Below are 22010 nucleotides of genomic sequence, written 5' to 3'. Positions count from 1 at the left end.
CAGAGGTCCCTTCCAGCAGTAGCGGGCAGCAGGCGAGTCCCTTTTGGTAACCAGGGTTGAGATCCCAAATGCTATGCTATTTTTTGCGATATCAGGTGACACCTTAACCGATGGGCTTTGCTCCCTTGCAATGTCGGCCTGTGACCTGTGAGTCGATTCAAAGTTATCCCGGTTTACAAACTTTAGATGACATTTTTTTAGGGACGCGCGTTGAGGGTCTGGTCAGTTCGTGTAGCTGACGTCGTTCTACCGTTTGATCCGGGCAGTGCCGCGATCCGAAAGACAAAAAGGAGGGTGAGCGATCGTTCGTTCCAGGACATCCGAAGCAAGTGCAGTGAAGAAAAGACATGGGGGTCGGTGATGGTGAGTGTGCAAGGGGTCAAGGCCAGTAGTGACGGGAGCTGCCCCTCCCCCTCAACCCCGCGGAATATGGATGTCTTGAAGACAATGGCACACCGGACGGGACAGAGTGATAGTGATTAGACGGTGCCTGGGCGGCGTTCGATGGCGTCGAGCCATAGCCGGAAGAAGCTTGCCAGGTGTGTGACGGCACAGACAAGAAGCTCGAATTGAGTCACGAGGAGCTCTCAGCTTGACCCCGCTGATGGGCCCTGAGGTGGTAGTGGACGCATGATGGACGACGAAAAGGAGGGGAACGAGACCACGCCGAGATCTGTAAGGTAGGGTGCTTTGCCTCACCTCGCCTCGTACCTGCCGCACCTTTGAGCTTCTTTTTTTTCTGCTGCTTGTCTCCATTGAGCTTTGCCTGTTTTAAAAAGGGACCTGCATCTCCTCCATCCCGTTTTGTTTCGTTTTCTCTTCATCCTGTCGTTCTTACATCCTGGGAAGTAACCAATACCCTAGACTGCCCGACTTCACATGGTCTCATTCGTCGACCGATACGAGATCCCAAGACTCGACGACGTTGCCTTTACCGCTGTCGTAAACTTAAAAGGCCCCTTGACCCGTCACTTCCATCAGCGACTCAACTCTCAGGTGTCTACTCAATTCACCTCTTTCAACTGATCACGACTCCGACCTACCGAGCACACGACACGCACGTCCCTTGATCAGATACACACCGAAGCGAATCTTTCTTGTTCAAAGCTCAGATTCTTCTATCGTTGCTATGGAAGAATCTAGAGATAAGCAGTGGGTGAGTTTGACAAAGTCCTTTGCGCAGTGCGACCCAGTCTTTTTTCTCTGTTCCGTTCCTTGGTCTTTCGTCAAAATGTTCCGTTCGCTTCTCTGCCCAACGTCATCTCACCAGGCCCAATCGAGAGCCAAACGTCAGGGACCCAGTAGGACCCTTTCTCTTGTTGCGTCAATGCCGATCCCCGTCGTTCCGGGATCCGTCGTCTTGATGCTGGCTCTTGGTGGACGCCAGCGCAACAGCCAAGATGATTCAGCCCCATCCACGCAAGCTGGATGACGTTTCTCATGAACCATGGTCGCCCTGCATCAGTCGCGTCGCAATCAATGTTTCTTGTTGTATTTATACTCTATTCTAACAATCATCACAGGCGAAAGCTTACATTCTCGATCCTTTGACTGCTCCTGAACCAAACCAAGAAACTGGAATTGGAGCTTCTCACAACCTTTCAGCGCAATTACGCAATATCTCTCTCGAGAACTCAAGCCCAAGCCCAAGCCCGAGCCAAGACCGCAGCCAAGATCGCAAGCACAAGCATAGATCATCATCTCATAGCCATCGACATCGCAGCTATCCTACTCCTCCTACTTCAGCCAGCCCAACTCGTTCTGACTTTCATCCCTCGAACCCTTTCTCGGACTCTGCGGCTACACGACGAGCTCCCTCTTCCAAGTCGCTGTCTCCTCCAAATTCACCCCCAGCCGACTCTCGCCGTTATCCACCCAATTCTGCAGTCACCCGTTCATCCAGCGCCCGGGTTCCCCAGCAATCAAGCCTTCGACCTCCGCCTGTTCACCACCGTAGCTTCAGCACCGGCAATTGTGACATTTCACGCAAGCCCTCGCTTAACCAGCGATTCCCAGGCGACATGTCTCACAGACCACTCGAAATCCTCAGAAAAGAGGCCCGCGCAGCTGATCGCGCACCTCATTTGCGACGAAAGCAATTACCTGTGACCGACACCATTGATGCGCTCGACACCATCGGCGGGACATACCATCACGGTGGTCCTTATGACGCCACTCTTGCCAGCCGCAACCGAAACAAGATGTACTCGCCCGTTGCCGCCGTTCAGGATTCCAACAACGAGGCTATCCGTGCCACCCCCAGAGAGTATATTGAGGACTCTCTTAGACGGCATATTCCACTTCAAGGAACTGCTACAATTCCCAGTGGCGAGCAGGATTTCCGTGGTGACAGAATTGAATATGAGGAAGGTGCCGATCTCATGAGAGAACCTGATGCGGTCGGCGGCGCATACAAGCGTTGGGATGGTATTGTATGTACCCTTGATGTACCCTCTTGCTCTGAGCTACCTATTAACAGACATAGAAATACCATCCTAATGACCTCAAGGGAAAGGGTGAACCTTCCTATACCTACGAGAAGGACCTAAAGGAAAAGAAGCGCCTACGCCGTGGGGAACCCGTCGAGTACGAATTGTCATCAGGTATGAAGAGTAGCAGACGCCCTCCCTTCAGCCACCACCGAAGCTTCAGCGAGAACCCACGATCAGCACTTTCTCAAGACGGCGCTTCAGATGGAACCGGTCTTCGCCGCAACAACTCTACAGGCCGACATCGCCTGAGCGATGGTCTTCGAAGACGCTTTGGTAGTATGAGGCGCAAGAAGGTCGATGAGGTCCGATAAGTTTCCTAGACGCTGTGTGTTTCTTTATCTCTTTTCTTTGTGGATTTTGGCGTTATCATGCTGGCGATTGATAAGGAAGAAACTCTCTGTTGGGACTATGACGTGTATACAATGGCGAGATGGCTACCGATGACGACACGGGCGCGATTAGGATTTTGTGTTTTACTGGGCAGCGCTTGTGCTTGGCAGTGGTAGAGATATCTTGGGGGGAAAAAGAAAAGCGCCAAGTATGGTTACTGTGTGCTACGAGCGAGTTAGAGCTATGAATTATATCCAGTACAGAAGTTGTGTCTTGTGCTCCATGTTTGAGGGATTTATGAGACTATTTGGATGACCATGGAAATCTTTTAGAATGTATTGCTCTACTTGTGCCCAATTGTTTATGAGGCAACTAAACAATGGCAGTCATGTAGCTGCGCAAACTATATATCCGATACACGACCTCGTCCCATAACAATACACCTCCTAATCTTAGAAATACGCCAGTCCACTCCATCCCAGCACACCCTCAAGCTCATCTCTCAGCTCCGCAACACCATCATACCCACCCTTGCCTGCAATCTCTGCCCTCTTTGCAGCGCCCAGCTCAGCCCACCTCGCCAGGATAGCACCGTCGACGATGGTTCGTCCAGCAGCAGCATCAACACCCACAGGTCGCGTACCGCTTGGAAGACGGTATCCCTTTGCGTTGAGACCTCCGTAGGGTGTCAGCGCGGGGAGGAGCTGGTTCGTTACGGAGAGGAGGCGGCGGTATGTCGCCTCTGGGAGGGGTACGAGGGTTGAGAGGTGACCTGATGGGGAGGCGAGGAGGAGGATCTGGGAAGGGTCTGAGGGAGATGGATGGGCTGGGGGGGTTGTTCGTGGGAGGAGGAGCATTGAGGTTGGGGGGTTGGGGGAGACGGAGAAGGTTGTTCGGTGGAGGAGGAGGTGGCCCTGAAGGGATTTGGGATCTGGATGTTGTCAGCTTTGTTTGAGTGGTTCAAGGTGTTTGAACTTACGCTCGGGGTTAAACTCGAGGATGTGCAAATCACCATCAGCATCTGCCGCAACGATGGCAAGATCTTCGCCATCAGGGAGGAAATCTGCTACTAGGAGTGGTAGCCGGCCATGACTCTTGCCTAGAATCTTGAACGTGTAAGGCTCTTCAGTGTATCCCGCGAACCAGACACCCTTAAAGGCATCAGCCATGACACACAGACCAGTCCTGGGAAGCTCACGAGCGCTCGAAACATGACAACTCATATCAAGGAAAGCCACAGGCAACAGGGAGCCATCCTCCTTGAGACCTCGTACCATGCACTTCTGGCCTTGAGCGACGAGCATAAGACCCTGCGTGCCAATCTCCGAGATGGCAGTGACGCCACCTCGGGGAATGTCCTCTCGGGCAATGGCCTTGAGTCGCTTGTTGGTTTCGGGCTTGCCAGGCTCGGGGATGACGGTGACAATGTCAAAGACGTGGACGCGGCCGCGGATGGGAAGGTCCTCGCCCTTAGAGAGGGCGGTTCCCACCGTGAGGAGGAAGCGACGCTCCTTTGTTTCCTCTGAGACTTCGAGTTGTAGTGTCTTCATACACTCGATGGATTCACATGACTCAAGCTCTTGATCGTGGATGACGGTCAGACTGACGGGACTGATCAACTTGAGAACACCACGGGGCATGGTTGGTGCAAAAGTGAGAGTTTCCTTGGCCCATTCTTTGTGGTAATCGTCATCCCTTGGTAGCTCAAACGGCTCATTTGTCGTGCATCCGGCGATATATGTGCCAGTCGGTTGATGGTACGCGATACCGCAAACATCACTGTCCAAAGGTACCTTCTTGACAGATATGCCAAGGTCGGTAAAGTTGGTCTCAGAGGGAAGCTGTGTGACACGTGCAATGCCCTCGTCGTCGGCATAGATGAAACCTCGATCGCAGCCCTCGGTGTGGAACGTGCTCATGCCACGGATACCAAGACCCTGGAGACCGATGACGCGAGGGATACTCTTGCTAGACTTGAGGATGAAGCTTGGTGATGGACCTGGAAGGAAGACGGTGCTGTAGCCGTTGACGTTGGCGCATGTTCTTAGGGGCACGAAGCGTGGCTGCTGGACGGCATCCTCTTGTGATGTCTCGACGGGACTCGTGGCGAGTGCCGCATTGGAAGTCTTCTTGAAGGTAAGGGTAGCGGATAGCGTGGGTTCGGCACCCTCTGGTTGGTACCGGAGGGGCTCGTAGATGGTGAGATCGTCGGTTTGGTTTCGGAGCTGGGAATGTTAGCATCGTATTGGTAGAAGGACATCAAGCTGACTTACGATGAGATATGGTGATTGGGATACAGTATCTCCTAGGTCTGCCACCAACAGCTCGCGGAGATTCTCTTTCGCCAGGCCTCGGCGGAGAGTATAGTCTGCCGAGAGGTGAGGAGGAACATAACACAAGCCTTCAGCGACGTAGACTGGCTTTGAGAGATCGGGAAGCGCGTATACCTACTGAACTTAGCTAAACAAACATGCAAGATGAGTGTGCGACTTACGTGTAGTGCTCCTGTTGAGCTAAGAAGGAACATCATAATCTTGGAAGTGTCGGCACCCTTGTCACCAACGCTTGGCTGGAAGACGCCCTTTGTATCAGTGTACAAGCAACCGGCATGCCATTTTGTGCTTTGGAGCGTGCTGTCCGTCTTTTCAACCTCTTCGAGCTCGTTGTTGCTGTCGATCTGCGCGATCAAGACACTGCTGTCGTCACGGATGAGGAGTAGATAGGGGTCTGCGATGCTGGCGCTGATGACTCTGGGTTCAGCACCAGTTTCTTCGTCAAGCATTGGAAGGATCTGAGTGAGACCAAGGTCTGTCATTGTTAGCATCTACATGAGCAGCTTCATCGCAGTTACTTACCTCCGTCGTAGGACCGAACCTCAGATTTCAAGACTTGAATGACCCTCATTTGCTTGCCCATCGTTCCAGCCTCAACAGTGAAGCCAGCCGCAGGGTCAAACTCGGTCTCTTTTAGAGTCTCAAATCCAGCAGCAGTGAGAGCATACACATCTGATGTCTCATACCCGTCGAGGTCGACCTTGGCCACAATCATGTACTTATCGTGCTGCCCAAACGTCTCATAGTCGTTTCCAACAGTGACGTTTCCTCCCAGAGACTTGGGCACAGGCTTCTTGACACACATGGTCCAGAACCCACGTGCTTCTGGAAACTCGAATCTCCCGATAATTTTGGGTTGAATATGTCGGTTCAGGATGGCGAGAGATCCAGAGTTGCCGCGACCAACAACGCAGGCAAGCTGCAAGTCAGAAACGACGCCTTTTGATAGGGTCGCCTCTTCACTATCTGGAAGGAAAGCTGCCTTGCCGGATGTCAAGTCCCTGATAGGAGCGATGCTGAGAAGGGTATCGTGAATGCGGAAGCTCAGTTCACCCGATTTGCCCGCTCCGTTGAGAGCCTGGGTTGGCTTTGCGGCCGTTTCGGTGCCGTACAGATCATCATCTTCGTCGTCATCATCTTCGAGATCGAGGTCGTCCACATCAAGCCCAAGGTCGGCGTCAACAAGGCGTGTCTTGCGCCGCTTCTCCTGGCTCATCTTCCTTGACCAACCCAACACAACAGAATCGCCAGTCTCGCTACCAATAAAGAAGGTGTTTTTACCCAATTTCGAGGCTGTAGATGCGCGGCTCTTGATTAAACGGCCTCCGTTTTCCTCTGGAATCATCTTGATACTGATACCAGACACAGTTCTACCATCAATTCGGAATGATACTATGCCCAGTCGACCGTCATTGAGAATCAAGAGTAGTTCTCCGTTCTCAATGTATAGCTGTTCAATAATGCAACCCTCTAACCGAAGGTTCAAGTCCGCCTGGTCGGACAAACTGAATGAGGTCATCTGTCGAGCCATTGAGTTGACAGCCACACCGTTGGCCTTGCCCGATTGATCAATATGAATGAACTCGTTCTCTCCGATCAGCAACGCGCCGCCAACAGGCGCTGGCAGAGCAATCATCTTGTATAGATCTCGCGGGAGGTCGGTGACTGAGAGAATGGTTGTTGAAGCGCGCTGTTGCAGGTCGAGCGTAAAGACCTTGTATGTGAGGTGATCTTTCTGGCCAAGTGAATGCGCCCGCTCTTGACTGGACGACAGGATGCCAAAAGTCGGCTCTCTATACTCATGCAGGAAGGCCAAGTGCACGGGATGAAGCAGACTGGGATCAAGCAGTGGGAGACGGAGGACAAAAGACGGTGTATAGGCTGCTTCTAGAGTGTCGCTATCTCCATTGGCGACTGCGGTGGACTCCTTGACGGGCCGCGGTCCGTCGAGATCCTCATCCCAATCATCCATCTCCAAGTCCTCTTCTGCTTGTCTGAACGGGAGGATAGCGATGTTGCGCGAGCCGAACTGGAAGGCGGCGCATCTGCTGCCTGGATCGGCCTCGAGGAAATTCACGTATTCGTCAAAGGCGACCTCCCAGGGAGCGCCCTGAAGCTCGTCCTTCTCATAGTAGTGGATTGAGAGGGTCTCGAGGGTGTTCTTTTTGGGATCCCACTCGCATAGGCACATCTTGGCCGCCTTGTATGCTAGCAGGAGAGCTTCGCCCCCGGATTTTGTATACTTAGTCTTGATCTTGGCAAGACCTATAACGGTTCCAGTGAGTGGCAGCTCTGCGACGAGGACTAGCTTGGTGTTGTTTGTGCGATCGGTGCGAACTAGCATTGACTCGCCGCCGCCGAGGAACGAAGATTCGAGGCCATCGTCGTCATGTGCGCGGTGATCAAACTCGGGCTCGACCTTGGGAGGCTGTGTAGGCTGGTTCTGAGCGTCGAATTCGGCCGAGATGGCCTTGGTTGTAAAGATCTGGAGCAGGGAGCCCTTTGCGACAACGAGGTTCGAGGCCGTGGCGGACGTGAGGGCGATGGTCAAGGAGTGTGTGACGGCTGAAGGAGCCGCAAGCTCTGTATAGGCCTGCATCTCCGCAAGACCATTCTTTCGTGGTCAAGTGAGACCGTTTTGAAGCTCTGGCGGTTGTCGCGACGATGTTGTACCTTTGTTGAATGTTTGCCCAAAAGAGATAGAGCTCGAGCTCAAGACCGGAAAACCGTTGTGCCGTGGTCCGGTTTCGATTGGAAGAGCCACCCCTCAAGCAGCAAGGGTGCGACAACTGGCAAATGTCCACTTCGGGCCTGCATGGAAGCATAATAAAACTTGACAAGGTAAAGTGACTTCTATTGCATAGCTTTCTATGCTATTGGATTGTTATCGAATTCATGCGCAATGCTTCAAGGCCTGTATCCGTCGTTTCTTCGGTTGGCCAGGGGTGCACTATAGACACACGCCTCAAGACGTTGTGCGTTCAGCGAATCAGCGCCCGTCCTTTGGAATGCAATTATCAAAATCTGGGGTGGCTCCAGGGCATCACGGGTTGTCCCCTTCGGCAACGCTAGCGTATCAATTGCGTCACAAAAACAACCGCGCCTCGAGCTTCAGGTAAAGCCCAGGGATCCATTAAATCCTGCTTTTTGAGTAAAGCTTTCCCTCGCCTTTTATCAAAGCGCGACCCTCGCTACACAATTTATCATTTCGAGTTTGTTTGATTTCTCAAGACGTCACCATTGGCTTTGATTTGATATCTGTCTTAGGATCCTTGGATCTGTTAAACAAAGCAGCGCCAGCAAAACAAGCCACGCTGCGAAGCTCTTTTTAGCGGCTTCATTTCTTCTACCAACTTTACTCGTTGATCCTCATTTGCTCTAGCAGCTTGAAATACTCCGACGATACCCTCATCATGGCCCACGCTGGCCTCGTGCAGACCAGTCTCATCTGGGTCGCCTACGCTGTCGCTGTCGCCCTCTGTCTCATCGCTGCCCTCATCACCACCTTCACGTGGCAGACTCCTCGAGAACGATCCGCCGTCGTTAGCATCGTCGCCATCGTTAGCTTGACATCTCTGCTCGCTACCGTCTTGCTCCTCCCCGTCGATATCGCCCTCATTTCCGCGACTAGCTCTGCGACCCTCGGCGCCAAGAAAGACTGGGCTACCCCCGAACGCATCGACAGCATCCTCCTCACCCTCAAGATCGTCTACTATAGCTTGTATAGCTTCGATGCTTTGCTGTGCCTGATTGTCATTCCCTTTGCCTATTTCTGGCACGAAGAATATGATGAGATCGAGGTTGAGGAGGAGGGTCGCACGCTGACCAGCCGCTTCTGGGCGTCGCTCAAGTACACCCTCTTCTTCGTCGCTTTCGTCGTCGTTCTCTTCCTGCTCGGATTCTTCGTCCCTGCTGCTGGAGACAGCTCTAAGGACCATTGGGATCTCGACTACTTCAAGAAGTTGATTGCTCAGAACCATGGCGAGAAGGCACTGACCTTTGCCCTGGGCCTGTTGCTTACCCTCGGCACCTTGCTTTACGTCGTCTACACCGGCGCCGGTCTCGCCTTACTTCCCATCTCCTTCATCAAGGCTGCCCCTTCGATCTCCGCACCGCAACTATCCGAGACCACTGCCTCGCAGCTCGAGCAGAACCGCGAACGACAGCGACAGATCGAAATGCGCAACACTGGTCGACAGGAGGAAATGTCCCGAAAGGACCGCCGAGAGCTGGACGCCTTGGTTCGGGAGGAACAGACACTTGTTCGACGTGAGAGACTTGCTGCTGAGGCTCAGGGAGAGGGACATAGCAGGGTATACCGGGCTTGGCTCAAGGTCTGCGCCGTCTTCCGTCCTATCAAGCTGATCGGCGGTATTCTTTTGCTTCTCCTCTCCGTCTTCATCTGGGTGTCCATGCTCATTACGGGCATCGACAAGGCGAAGAACTCGATCTGCAAGCAAAAGTGCGGCTACATTCTGGGCCAGATCCACGTCTTCCAGCCCATCAACTGGATCTTTGTCAAGGCCGCCAAGGCTTTCCCTGTCGACTACATCCTCATGGCTCTGCTGGTTTTGTTCTTCTTCAGCAGCTCCATCTCGGGTGTTGCAAGCGTTGGTATTCGCTTTCTCTGGGTGCGCATCTTCCAGATTCGCAAGGGTCGAACTGCTCCCCAGGCGCTCCTCATTGCTACGGTTATGCTGGCCCTCATCATTCTCGCCTCCAACTATGGGATCGCAATGATGGTTGCTCCTCAGTATTCCATCTATGGCACTCAGACGATCTGTACCAATGAGCCTGCTCATCCTGGAGCCCAGCCTGACTGCAGAAACCACACGGACATGATCCGACCCTGCTCTGAGGCTCTCAAGCTGAGGCATGCCAAGGATGTCTGCACGCCCTCAATCATGTCGACATTCTTGAACCGCATCGCCATCACTTGGCCCTTCTTCGGTCTCGTCGACTTCTGGGCGCAGTTTGCTTTCCTGGGTGTCTTCCTGGTTGTGTTTGTCACAGCCATCTTCCGTACTCCTAGGGTCAACCTCTCCCAGATTGACGAGGAGGCCGAGGCTGACGAGGAAGAGAGCCTACTTGCGACTACTGGCAGACGATTTGGTGCAACATGGCAAGATGTCAGAGGTAAGACTGGCAACTCAGGGAACAACTCGACAAACAGCGCTGGCAATGGATCAAATTCCGCGGCAGCGGAGTGATGTCTGGCACGGTGGGTTTTCAGTGTGAGATGGCTGAAGGTATTTTAGGGTTGGGCAAAGGCGCAGTAACATCAGGTATGAATTGGAGTTCAACAAGGTCCATGGAAAGTTTGGGTATCTGTCTTTATCACACGGGATTGCAGGGTCGGGTTTGATTTTGTTTGAGTAGCAGGGGCTTCGCAGAATGCTTTGAAACGAAACACTATGCCCCGAGCGCAACCTTTCTCTTCTCCTTCTTCTTCCTATCCTTTGTGAACTGTACGGCCTTGTGATTACGCTCGTCAAACCCAGCCTGGGGACCAATGTGCATCTCCCGCCAGCACCGGGTGCAATAGACGTCATCGTCGCAGCCTGGGCAACGTAGCGTGGCGTCTTCGAGGCATACCGTGCACCAACTGTCCATGTCGTCGTCAGTGTAGTTTGTGCGCGATGTGAGGCGGTTGATGGGTTTGCCTGAAGGCTTGGATGTAGGGACTGAGGGAAGGGAGAAGGAGTCTGAAGCTGATGGGGAGGGAGCACGAAGGGCGGCGAGACGGGCCGTGATGTCGTCTATGTCTGCGCTGCCGGCACGGGCTGATGATGCAGGCGCGGTTGGAAGGGCGTCGAGGTTTGAAGGGAGGTCAGGGAGGTCGAGATCAACGTCCTTAGAGGCTGTGTCTTTTTCTTGCCCCTCGTCTTCAGACTCAGACTCTGGCTCTGGTGTCTTGTCCTTATTGAGGGCGGCTTCGATTTCCACCTCGTCGCGGAAGCGGGCGATAACATCGTCGATCTCCTTGTTCATGGTCTCACCATCAGAGTCATCAGAATCATCCTTGTCTTTGGAACTGCCCTTGACACCGTCCTCAGTGTCCTGTGGTATTGAGTCTGCGAGTTCTTCCAGGAGAGCCTTGACTTGTTCATCATCTGGTTCAACTTGAAAGCCTTCACCAGGCTTCACATCGCCTAGGAGTTCCTCCAAGGTCTGATCATCTGTTTGGAACATGGCGTCGACGTCGTCGTCATCATCTAGTTTTTGAGGCTCATCCTTTGAAGTCTTTCTAATAAGAGGGCTTGGACTGGATGATGGCGCGGGTGCTGGACGCGATACTTGGGGTGAGGTCTTGGGAGCTGATGGTGAGGCTTCGTCTTGGCTCCGCAAGGACTTTAGGCGTGCAGCTAGGGCATCTTCGCGAGTGGGAGTTTTCCTCCTCTCGATTAAATCAACATTTATGCTGGGCGGAGTGTTAGTATATGTCCTTGTTTAAAGTTGAAGTGACTTTACTGCGTTGCTGCGGGCTTCTCGGGCGTTGCGCTACCACCCCTCAAGGCCTGAAGACGATCGAGGAGCGATTTGTCAACATCGTTGGGCATGATAAAGAAGAGGCCGAAGTTATCGAGTGTGTAACTATAAGTGCGGTTATACTCTATTAGATAGCGGACGCGACGTGCGGTGTTTGATAGACGAGCTCAGTTTGATGTTGGGTTGAAGTGAGGCGATGCAATGCGGTCATAACGGCTGAGGCGTTGAGATACAGCGGGGGCGGGGCTTCTGGGCGCCCAGTCCTTGGCTTGATCAGTTGGACACGAGATCTTGTTCACGGATCTAGAAGATGCACGTGGGAATGATCACATTATCAAGTTCAAAGATAAAATATATTCCATTTATGGAATCTGATAGGGCTGGGGATATAGTAGAGAGTTCTAGTAGATGTCTTGGCGTGGGGATTGAGTTGGGCAGGGGTCAAGTAGTCCTCAAGCTATGGGTGCGTACTGGATGGCAACACAATGACAATAATATGGGCCATGAAATGGGAAACAAACATGCGGGCCGTGGATATTTGATAGGTAGTCTATATCACTACCTCGCGTGTATGGGCTAGCCTGTGGCACCTCGGTTGACTGAAGCTTGTGAATGGATGCTTCGTGTACGACAATGGCGGGATATTTGGCTCGTTTAAGAGTGTACATGGCCGCTCGGGCTGGCAACCAGAAATAGATTCCTAGCAACGGGACGAAAATTCCTTTGACCTGGTCCCTACTGTATCTATGTGGATGCGTGACGCGCGTCTGATCGCGTGGAATCTCAAGATCAACCTCGCAAGTTCGCGGGTTGTGGTGGTTCTAACTTGTCGGAATGTGGGCGACCCTGACCCCTGCGCTGGCCGTGACGATTCAGCCTTAGACATCTGCCTCGACAGAGAGCTGAAAAGGAGGATTGTCCGGTTGTAGAACACTATTGATTCCTTTACAGGAGTCGCTCTGCCCTAGCGTAAGCTGCATGATCCTGGTACCCGTTGATTGCAGGGGCCGCCAAACGCTTGTTTGCTTCGTCATTCAATGGTCTTGATTGTATGCACCATTACGCCACCCGTTGCGTTTGCATACCGACTACAATGGAGCATTGGAACAAATAGATCTGCGCCGTTTGCATGGGTTAAGTATCCCATGGGCCCGGGTCTGTCGCTTTTGCTGTCGCGTGCCGTCATGTTCACTCCTCAACCTTCATCGCCATGTTTAGCCAGGTGGGCGTGTTGCGCCTGAATACCCACGCATTACAGATCACAGCAGCTGTCGCCTTTATCTGGCTCTTTGTAGTCCTCGTCTACTGCTATCGAGATCTATCGTTTTCGGCGCCATCCCCTGATGTCAGTTCGAGTCGACCCAGCAGCAGACCCAACCGACCCAGCGCATCGGGTGCGCAGAGCTATGAGCCGATTAAGCTGGGCGCGCAGTACTTTCTCGACTATCCTCTGAGAGAACCGTACAAGGATATCTTTGGAGAGTTGGGACAGCGAGCGCAGTTCCTTCGTTTATGGATTGAGCAGCTGGAGGGTATGGATGAGAGCTCGGAGGCACGGGAAGAGATGGTGGAACTCGTCGAACGACTCACCAAATCACTGTTCCCATATCTCAAGCAGAAGGAGGGTGTTTCTCCTCCACTTGCAGACATTCAACAACGGCTCGGAATTTCGCAGAATGAAGCGGGTAACTTGACAGCGACGAGGAAACCCGCAGGCATCGTCATCCCCACGGGTGAAGGGACGCTTCGATTCGCATGTCATCTCGTCGCATCCTTGACGAAGGTTCACAAAACCGCACTACCGATTCAAATTGTGTACGCCGGAGATGACGACTTATCCCCAGCTGGAAGGAAGAAGATACAAGAGGCGGCTGGCGATGTTGAGGTCGACATGTTGGACATTGTCACCGTTTTCGACGACAAGACGCTGAAACTCGCTGAAGGTGGATGGGCGATAAAACCGTTCGCTGCACTCGCGAGCAGCTTCGAAAAAGTCATCCTACTCGACGCCGATGCAGTGTTTCTCCAAGATCCTGAGCAACTACTTCGCCAAGACCGGTTCCAGGAGACCGGCGTCCTTCTTTTCCACGACCGACTGCTTTGGAAGGGCATGTTTGCCGATCGCCACAACTGGTGGCATGAACAACTCAAGCATCCCAGCCCAGAGACTGAAAAGTCACTCGTGTGGACCGAACACTATTCGGAGGAAGGCGACTCGGGCATCGTGGTGGTTGACAAGACGCGGCTTGACGTGTTGATTGGTCTTTTGCACGTCGGCTGGCAAAACTCGGAGGCGGTGCGAAATGAGGTGACGTACAAGATCACTTACGGGGACAAAGAGAGTTGGTGGATTGGCTTCGAGGCTGCGGGGTCCAAGTATTCTTTCTCGCCGCATTATGGTGGGATTGTTGGGTGGTTGGAACCAACTGAGCAGGACGAGAACAATGCAGACCTGGAGAAGTCGAAGCGAGAAGAGGTCCGCGTCTGCAGCTTCGTCATCGCCCACGTCGACCAAACCGACAAGCTACTATGGTACAACGGCGGCCTACTCAAGAACAAAATCGTCAACCAGACCGATTTCGAGGTACCGACACACTGGATGATTGATCAGACATGGCACAAGGGTGCTGCGAAAAAGGACATGAGCTGTATGGCTGGAAACCAAGCGACTGAGCTGTTGGAGGATGAGCGGCGTGTTTTATTGAGATCTATTGAGGTTGCAAAGGATGTGGATGAGCGGTTAGGATTGTTGTCATGATTGTGAAGGGGTGTTTGGCGTCGGGGGTAGTTAAGCTTAGATCCGGACATGATCTGGTATTGTATCAATACAGCGGCATTTGTCTTATCGAATCCTCGGTTATGTACCTTGTCAGGTGGATCAACCAATCCTACCGGTATTCATATCCACGTTGCCCTCGTTGCTATTTGTGCTGTGTGTCTTTGCCTCAACGGTCAATGGGAAGAACATTGCCACTTTGGACCTAGAGTAAGTCGACTGGGGGCTTTTAGAGTGTAGAAGTTGCAGACCCTGACTTGTTAATTGAGCCGGACGGAGCCTGTATTGTTCGACAGTAACGATACTCGGATGCATAAACATTGGTTCGTGTGGTTGGCGTTGAAGTCAATCGCCTCTCCCACGCCCAATGCGTGTTTCCGACAAAGCCACATCAATGCTCTTCCCGAGAGTTCCTCTACAGCCGTTAATACCGAAGCCATTGAATCGCATAATCGTAATCAATTGCATGCCAAGTGGCGTTTCACCCATGTAAGTGAGATCCATCCAAGCCTGTCGACGTCAGCAGTCGGCGTGGCCAACCTCCGACCACCGATGGTAATCAGCGAAATTTGAGCACTTTAAACGAAAAAAAGCGATGAAACACGAATCCCTTTCTGGCTTTCGTGGACTGATTCTCCACGCGTTTCCGGTATTTCACGGCGGCTGAGGCCGTGTCCCGGGTTCGTGGCCACATTTTCGGTCCCGGACATTTGGCACTTGTCCGGAATACCGGGGATCTGACGATGTCAGCCGAAGCAACCAAGTAAATAAATACAGAGAAAAATCCCGACTGTCGCATCTTTAAAGATCAATTTACTTATAAGAATATTAAACATGTCTTTTCCTGTTGCTCTACGATCTGCCCGTCCCGCGCCCGTCATGGCCACTCTGGCCGCGGGTGGCATTGGGGCTGGAATCCTTGCCAAACTCTTGTTTGGGAATGCTTCCGCTGAATCTGATGCTCCGACAAAGATTTTCAAGGGTGGTCCTGCTTTTGTTTCGTTGCCGCTTGAGAGTGCTGAGCTGGTCAATCACAACACGAAGCGATTGCGCTTCAAGCTTCCCCAGGAGCATGCTGTTAGCGGACTTCCTTTAACTTGTAAGCATGGTGTTTGTAATACTCAGTGGGTGTTTGCTAACATTTTGTAGCTGCCTTGTTGACGCTATCGTGGCCCAAAGGACAATGGGTGCCCGTTCCTCGACCCTACACCCCGGTCTCTGCCTCAGGTAAATGAACTCGTCGCCCTAAACAGCCCAACTTGCTGACCCCCAACAGATGAGCCTGGATACCTAGAACTTCTAGTAAAGAAGTACCCCAATGGCAGGGCCAGCAGCCACCTTCACTCCCTCAACCCAGGAGACAAGCTACTCTTTGCCGCTGCCATCAAGGGTTACAGCTGGAAGCCCAACAGCTACTCCCACATCACCCTCATCGCCGGTGGTGCTGGAATCACACCGATCTACCAACTGGCGCAAGGAATTCTGAAGAACCCTAACGACAAAACTTCGATGACGCTGGTGTTTGGTGTCAACAGCGACGAGGACGTTCTACTCAAGCAAGAGTTTGAGCAGTTCTCGAAGGAATATCCTGATCGGTTCAAGGCCATCTACACTGTTAGCCACCCCAAGGATGGATCACCCTTCCGAAAAGGCTATGTGACGAAGGAGCTTCTCAAGGAGATTGTGCCTTCGCCTACGCAACAGGAGACCAAGGTCTTTGTTTGTGGTCCCCCAGCTATGGAGGACTCTCTTGTTGGGAAATGGAACTCGCCTGGAATCTTGAGCCAAGTGGGTTTCAGAAAAGACCAAATTCACAAATTTTAAAGGAGGGTGTGCATAGGGTGAAATTAATGCAAGGGCAATGTTTCTAGAATATATATACCACTCTTACTCTTATTTCTCAATAAGGTCTCCGTCATATACAAGATCATAGAACACTCTAATGACCCCTATGATAGCATCAAAACCTAATGCTATGAAACACCGTAACTATATATACCACTTGTCTAGGAGGAGCCCCAAGTAGACCAAATTTATTTGTTATACTATATCCTCCTCGGACATGGCTTTGAGTGACCGCTACTTGTCGTTTCCGGCGGCGACAAAAGCTACCAGGACAGCCGCACATGCAGCAGTTGCGAGAATGATATCTGTTCGTCTCCCATCCGTCATAAGAGCCAGACTCGCTGCGAATACACTGGTAAAGACGGCGATCATTGCTAGTCGAAGCGCCTCATTTTTGATGAGGTATAGGGCCACGACGGCCGCTTCAATTAACAGGGAAGCCGCAATGACTGTGACAACGGTAACTAGGCGTGAAACATGTCTTTCTGAGTAGTACTTTATTCTCCCGGTAGCGTCGTGCCTTGACCCCTTCAAAAGCGTTAGTATATCCATTAGAACCGCCTGATAAGAAGGGAGTAAAAAGAAACACCACTTACAGAAAGGTAGGTCCCTGCTAGGTTTCTAAGGGATCTACTCAAGGCATCATCGCCAATGGCTGGACTAAGGGCGATGAAGTCGTCTTGATCTTGCAGGAGACGACTGCCATAGCCTACAAATGGAGTCTCGGATTGAAACCACTCTTTAAAGACTTTATAGACACGATCTTCCGGCTTGGGAAGTTTCATGATTTCTCTCCGGAGTAATAGAGCCTCGTCTGACAAACACAATGATTAGTCGAATTGTCTCAAGTATCAGATAAGATAGGTAGACACTAACAGTACTCCTTAGTCAAGGTCCTTATGCGAGATATTACTTCCATTCGTTCGGCTTCTCTTGGTTGTTCCTGTGCTCTTGCAGAAAATACTTCCCAACACTTTGACAAGAGCATGACATCCAGGTCCGCCTTTTGGGCATCATCTTGGTCGAATTCCTTCAACTGGTTCTCGAGCTCCAGCAATTCAGATTGCAAGTACAGAAGATTTCTAGAACTCAATTGTTGGAAGCCTCTGAAGATGGAAAGCTCTGGATCTGAGGCAAGGAAGCTCGCGAAAGTCGCGTAGCCGGAAAACGGCGAATCTGCTTCTGTCATGGGTTGTGCTGTGCTTGGAGATCTGGGTACCTATGTTACTAATGATGCTTGTTTCTTCGGATTGTCTTTTTCTTGTCGACTTATGCTATAGTGGGAGGGAAAATGAGAAATCACGGAAAGCAGGCCGGCAAAGTCTCGGCTCACTTGGGTACTCTTCAGCCCAACCTGGTTGTGCCTTGGGTTGAAAATGTGCCTTTTCCAACCTCGTACAGGCACTGCCGCATTCGACAGTCTCGCACTCACCAATCATCACTCACGAAGATCGCCTGAGGTAGGAAAATGAGGCGGACGCCAAAGAGGGCGTATTAGGTAGGCTAACTATGACCCTCTATATAAATGCCCAAGACTTGATTTTCAGTTGATCGCAATGACTTGCTCAACTTTCGACCACATTCTTACTCAGTCACCATACTCCAGACCTAACATTCCAATGACTCTGCGACAGTAGAAAAGACTCTGATCAAGGTTGATCTCTTGACTGTTAGAGGGTTCATCTCACTTCTTTAACCTTGGATCGGTCTATCCACTATGAGGACCTCGTCGGCTGCCGTCCCTGGACCGACAGGCCGGCGAATGGGACACAATAGGCAGTCTTTTTGTGTTTCGAAGGCTTCACGTCGGCCAGCCCGTTCGACCGGATCTCGACGGCTTGATCAATCAGTTGACGTCAAAGTGGAACTTGAACGCCGCGCAGCTGCTGAACGAAAGGCTAGGCGCAAGACATACGGCATCGAGAGCGAAGAGCGTGTGGATGTAGAGGAAGAGAGGGAACAATTCAAGGACGAAACCCCCCGTCCAGACGGTCTCCCGCATACCGACAGCGGTGAAGGAGTAGACAAGGGTTTCAGAAACACAGGAGGCTCAACCGACATAACCGACCCGATCATCGACGTCAGCACAACAGCTGATGAGAATTCGAACACCGACCACGATTCAGCCCTTTCCACCAGCTTGGGAGGCAATGCTGTTGGAGAAGCTGATGACAGCCCAGGAGTATGCAGCCCTGTCACTGATGAGACTCCAAGCAGAGATGTGAAGTCAGAGAGGAAGCTAAAGGCCGCGTGGTGCGAGTTAAAAGGCCGAATGAGGAAGCCTTTTAGAAGCCGTTCGTGATATTCTCAGGTTCAAGTTAATAGAGACTGCCTATCGTAACTTGGACATGTTTGGCTCCGGGGCTTGGGCCATTCGCTCGCTCTCACAGTGAAAGACATGTTGGTGGAAATTAGCGCATTGAATTTATGGTAAATTAAATAGCTCCAGCATCTGGATTTACTCAAAGCTCTTCCGAATTTCCACTGTGCTAGCATTGGGGTGTGATGCTACGATGTGTTGATATTGTGTCTTTTGATATAGTTGAAGCTCGGCCCTTGATAGGATATCTGAGCCAAAAGACCGTTACTGATGGTGCTAGTTTCTTCATATCTTGTCTACTTGTTATCGAACTATGTTCATTGCCCCCTGGCTGTAATCTTCCCTTGTCCAATCTCATATTTAACCACTGTGTGCTCAAAGTGCTTTGCCAGATCATCCGCAGTCTTGAGCCCATCCGCGCTATGCGTCGCCGGTGCATGGAATGCATTAGCTGTCTCCAGAGGACTCATAGTCACAGGTCGACCGAGACGCCAGAAGCCGTGATATAGAAACATGACGGCCAGGGCGCCCGCAAAGGTAGTAGCCAGCGACGCAGCAAGAAATTCCTTATTGATAGCGTACTTGGTTGTGGTGCGCATCTGTGACCCCTGGACTGTCTGCTTAAAGGTCGAGTTGGAGAAGGATATAGCTGTACGGAAGGCCAGCTCACGGACGGTTTCGAGGATGGGTGGTGTCGGATCAGACCAAGTCATGTTCGTTGTTCCCATCTCAGCGTCGGTCGAGTTCATGTAAGTATAGCCCATGGGTCCGTCACCTTGCAGGGCCAAGATGCCCGTAAAGTAAAGAGTCACGTTGCTTCTGAACATGGAGGAAAGGGCGAATGCAAAGCCTCCGAGTAACGACGGCCATGTTCCCAAACCTGAAGTCTCCATGTAGGGATACATTAGCTTCTCGGTCCGATTGACTATCCCATCCACGGTTCGACTGGACCCTCGGAGTGTGACAGTGCCATTGGCGTAGCTGAAAGGATATCGGACTATTGCGCTGTGTAGGCTACAGGTTGTCACAGTGAGGTCTCCTTTGTCGCCGATCGCTCCCTTGTAAGTAGTGTTGAGATGCAACATTGTTGGTTCGTAGAGGCCGTTGTCGGAAATTTGAATGCCGCCAACCACCCACGTATCGCCAGGCGTTTTATCAATGTAATAGCTTTCACTGCTGCGAGTGCAGTCGATATCGAAGCCTGCGCCGACGAGAACACCCGAGCAAGCGCCTTCACAGCCCTCAAGATCGAGTTTGATAGGATCCCGGTTGGTGTAGGAGCGTAAGACACGTGAGAAGTTTGTTGTCAGTGTATTGAGGGTCTTTGCCCGGGTCATGTAGAGTCCTGTTGGCCGACTAAACTGGCCTGTCGAAAGAGCAGCATGAAATGTTGCCGGCTGCGTGCGAGTGTCAGGGACGATGAGGGCTGCTCGTTGAACCAGAGGTCCATTGGCAACGGTGACTGCCATCACAATCGACACGAGCGTGATCTTGCTGGCATTTAGGCGCAACAGTCCCAGGAGTGACTGAAAGGCACTCGAACCGTGTTCCCAATAGCGATGGCTTTCTGCGAGCGTCGCGCCTTGAGACATTTTGATCCACCAGGTGAGTGCTGTGCCTTCATGGTAAGCGATACCAAGTCCGATGTTGGCGATGGCGATAAGGACGGCGAGTGCCACCGCAAGTTGGATTGGTCTGTCTTGAGTCGGCCATGAATCAACCTCCTTTCCACTGGCCGAAGACAAAGCGGCGATGATGCCTGCAGCAGAGATGATGGCCACGACGATCCCAGCAAGGCCGGACCATGGAATACTCTTGAAGAAGCTAGGCTTCCGGTGTTGATTTAAGAGTTGAGACGGTTGAGGAGGGATAAGTTGGTAGGTTGACTCGAAGCCGTACTTGTTGCCTAAGGTTTGCTGCATCTCGTAGCTGTTGCTTGGGTATTCATGATGAGGCCAATTCAAGAGATTTTGATTAGACATGGTGTTGATACGGAGGGTTCCACCGTGGGCCTTGATTACTGCAGGGTTCAGACAAGACAGGATGACAAGGAAGAAGAACCATAACAGAGCCGCGTTATGATCCTCGGTAAAAGGCACGTCGAGAGCGTGCGGGGTACTGCAGTTGTCCTCAGGGAAGAGAAAAGAGACGATATGGAGAGCCAATCGACCTCGTGCACAAGGCTGTCGTGCATATTGGTCACGAGTTTGTAATCAGCCAGCTGAAAGAGGTTTACTTCGTCTCGCGCTTTATCTCTTATCTTACCTTGCAGCTGAGCCCGAATCTCTTAGACTGCGCAAAGGTATTATTTGCTTTTTATTTCACAGGCTCGGGAGGTAATGGTGCTGGAGAGCCTGGTGAGAGCCCGGTGAAAGCCTGGTAAGACGCAGCGCTATTACCGATCAGGCTCCGAGTAAAGACACAATGCTAGCGGTCGAACGGAAGACGGCGTGGCGCTTGGTAAAAGGCCGAGGTAGGAGAGTTTTCAGAAGTCGTTCGCCTGCTTATAATTGAAGTTTGTAGAGTGTATTTGAACTTGGAGATGCTTCTTTCTGCGGCCTCTGCTTGATAATTAAATACCTATCTAATCTTACCTTCATAGTCTTCATTGGTTAGTACATTTAAATAAGAAGTACAGCTTAATAACTCTCTGCGTTGTCAGCTTCAATATCAAGACTGAAGCCCATCATCTTTAATCGAATGTCTTTGAGCCCAGCCGTTCGCTTGCCCAAGGAGCTTAAAAAATATGACTAAATAGTACGTTGAGGTTTCATCACAAATCGAGTAGCCCCAGGCTCTGAATTAGCTACCGAAGCCTTCCAGCGTGATTTTTCAAAGACTTCATGAAAGTTGATGCTTCTCATCGGTATACTAACTAACACCTCATCTCTCCCACCCTGTGGAAGGAACCCATGTTTAGCAAAAGTCTTGATAGTCAAAATCCCAAACTGGTCACTGTAGGACTGTCAACCTAATGATGGAGATTTCATATGTTACAATCAAGTGAAACACCGTCATTAGGCCGTGCGTGGTGCTGATATGGCAAAGACGCGCATGAGCCGGCTCCAGGACTCGATATACGCAACTATTTTAGAGAGAACTTTTGTCTCTCGAAAAGGTGGAAAGGACCGCTAGCATCTATTCTGAGGGGTCAAATCCCGACAATCAAGATTGAAGCCTGCGGCATGTGTTGTCGTCTTACATACTGACGCGTGTCGAGTTATTCACCCTCATCCTTCAGAGACAACAAATATTGACGTCACCTGCAATACATCGCAGTTAAATATAGTTCAATTACAAAGATCTATAGTCCAGGATCTTTATTGAAGGATCCGACATGCTGGCAGATTCAGTTGCTCAGGTGGAAAGCGAGGCGAGGTGAATTAACAGACGAACCAGAGAAAAAGAGATTTACAACGCTGCGT

The 22010-nt window shown here is 51.5% G+C and overlaps 9 protein-coding genes across 9 annotated transcripts; 5 read left to right on the top strand and 4 right to left on the bottom strand.

Annotated features, from left to right (window-relative positions):
• Positions 1-1400: 1400 nt before the first annotated feature.
• On the top strand, positions 1401-3105 carry NECHADRAFT_99025 (uncharacterized protein; the record flags this gene model as incomplete). The annotated part of the gene is made up of 3 exons (XM_003054618.1): positions 1401-1481; positions 1524-2432; positions 2486-3105. 3 exons carry the CDS (start codon positions 1401-1403, stop codon positions 2801-2803), a joined length of 1308 nt encoding a protein of 435 aa, XP_003054664.1. The 3' UTR covers positions 2804-3105.
• A 169-nt stretch (positions 3106-3274) lies between these two features.
• Positions 3275-7754, bottom strand: NECHADRAFT_65956 (uncharacterized protein; the record flags this gene model as incomplete). Its single annotated transcript, XM_003053908.1, has 5 exons — positions 3275-3753; positions 3802-5047; positions 5096-5269; positions 5317-5630; positions 5678-7754. 5 exons carry the CDS (start codon positions 7752-7754, stop codon positions 3275-3277), a joined length of 4290 nt encoding a protein of 1429 aa, XP_003053954.1.
• An 814-nt stretch (positions 7755-8568) lies between these two features.
• On the top strand, positions 8569-10365 carry NECHADRAFT_75619 (uncharacterized protein; the record flags this gene model as incomplete). The annotated part of the gene is made up of 1 exon (XM_003054617.1): positions 8569-10365. One exon carries the CDS (start codon positions 8569-8571, stop codon positions 10363-10365), a length of 1797 nt encoding a protein of 598 aa, XP_003054663.1.
• A 177-nt stretch (positions 10366-10542) lies between these two features.
• NECHADRAFT_99023 (uncharacterized protein) lies at positions 10543-11715 on the bottom strand (the record flags this gene model as incomplete). Its single annotated transcript, XM_003053907.1, has 2 exons — positions 10543-11576; positions 11627-11715. 2 exons carry the CDS (start codon positions 11713-11715, stop codon positions 10568-10570), a joined length of 1098 nt encoding a protein of 365 aa, XP_003053953.1. The 3' UTR covers positions 10543-10567.
• A 1139-nt stretch (positions 11716-12854) lies between these two features.
• Positions 12855-14402, top strand: NECHADRAFT_75617 (uncharacterized protein; the record flags this gene model as incomplete). The annotated part of the gene is made up of 1 exon (XM_003054616.1): positions 12855-14402. The coding sequence occupies one exon, from the start codon at positions 12855-12857 to the stop codon at positions 14400-14402; it is 1548 nt and encodes a 515-aa protein (XP_003054662.1).
• An 888-nt stretch (positions 14403-15290) lies between these two features.
• NECHADRAFT_57725 (uncharacterized protein) lies at positions 15291-16346 on the top strand. Its single transcript, XM_003054615.1, has 3 exons — positions 15291-15519; positions 15570-15647; positions 15697-16346. Exons 1-3 carry the CDS (start codon positions 15300-15302, stop codon positions 16242-16244), a joined length of 846 nt encoding a protein of 281 aa, XP_003054661.1. The 5' UTR covers positions 15291-15299; the 3' UTR covers positions 16245-16346.
• Positions 16347-16499: 153 nt separating this feature from the next.
• NECHADRAFT_75615 (uncharacterized protein) lies at positions 16500-17454 on the bottom strand (the record flags this gene model as incomplete). Its single annotated transcript, XM_003053906.1, has 3 exons — positions 16500-16793; positions 16862-17079; positions 17142-17454. The coding sequence occupies 3 exons, from the start codon at positions 17452-17454 to the stop codon at positions 16500-16502; spliced, it is 825 nt and encodes a 274-aa protein (XP_003053952.1).
• Positions 17455-17982: 528 nt separating this feature from the next.
• Positions 17983-18567, top strand: NECHADRAFT_75614 (uncharacterized protein; the record flags this gene model as incomplete). The annotated part of the gene is made up of 1 exon (XM_003054614.1): positions 17983-18567. The coding sequence occupies one exon, from the start codon at positions 17983-17985 to the stop codon at positions 18565-18567; it is 585 nt and encodes a 194-aa protein (XP_003054660.1).
• A 335-nt stretch (positions 18568-18902) lies between these two features.
• NECHADRAFT_75613 (uncharacterized protein) lies at positions 18903-21194 on the bottom strand (the record flags this gene model as incomplete). The annotated part of the gene is made up of 3 exons (XM_003053905.1): positions 18903-20768; positions 20851-20877; positions 21180-21194. The coding sequence occupies 3 exons, from the start codon at positions 21192-21194 to the stop codon at positions 18903-18905; spliced, it is 1908 nt and encodes a 635-aa protein (XP_003053951.1).
• Between the last annotated feature and the right edge of the window lie 816 nt (positions 21195-22010).

The sequence above is a fragment of the Fusarium vanettenii genome (genome assembly GCF_000151355.1).
Source record: "Fusarium vanettenii 77-13-4 chromosome 1 genomic scaffold NECHAsca_1_chr1_3_0, whole genome shotgun sequence".
Lineage (NCBI taxonomy): Eukaryota > Fungi > Ascomycota > Sordariomycetes > Hypocreales > Nectriaceae > Fusarium > Fusarium vanettenii.
The sequence above is the reverse complement of the archived record's forward strand: the minus strand, read 5'-3'. Positions and strand labels throughout refer to the sequence as shown.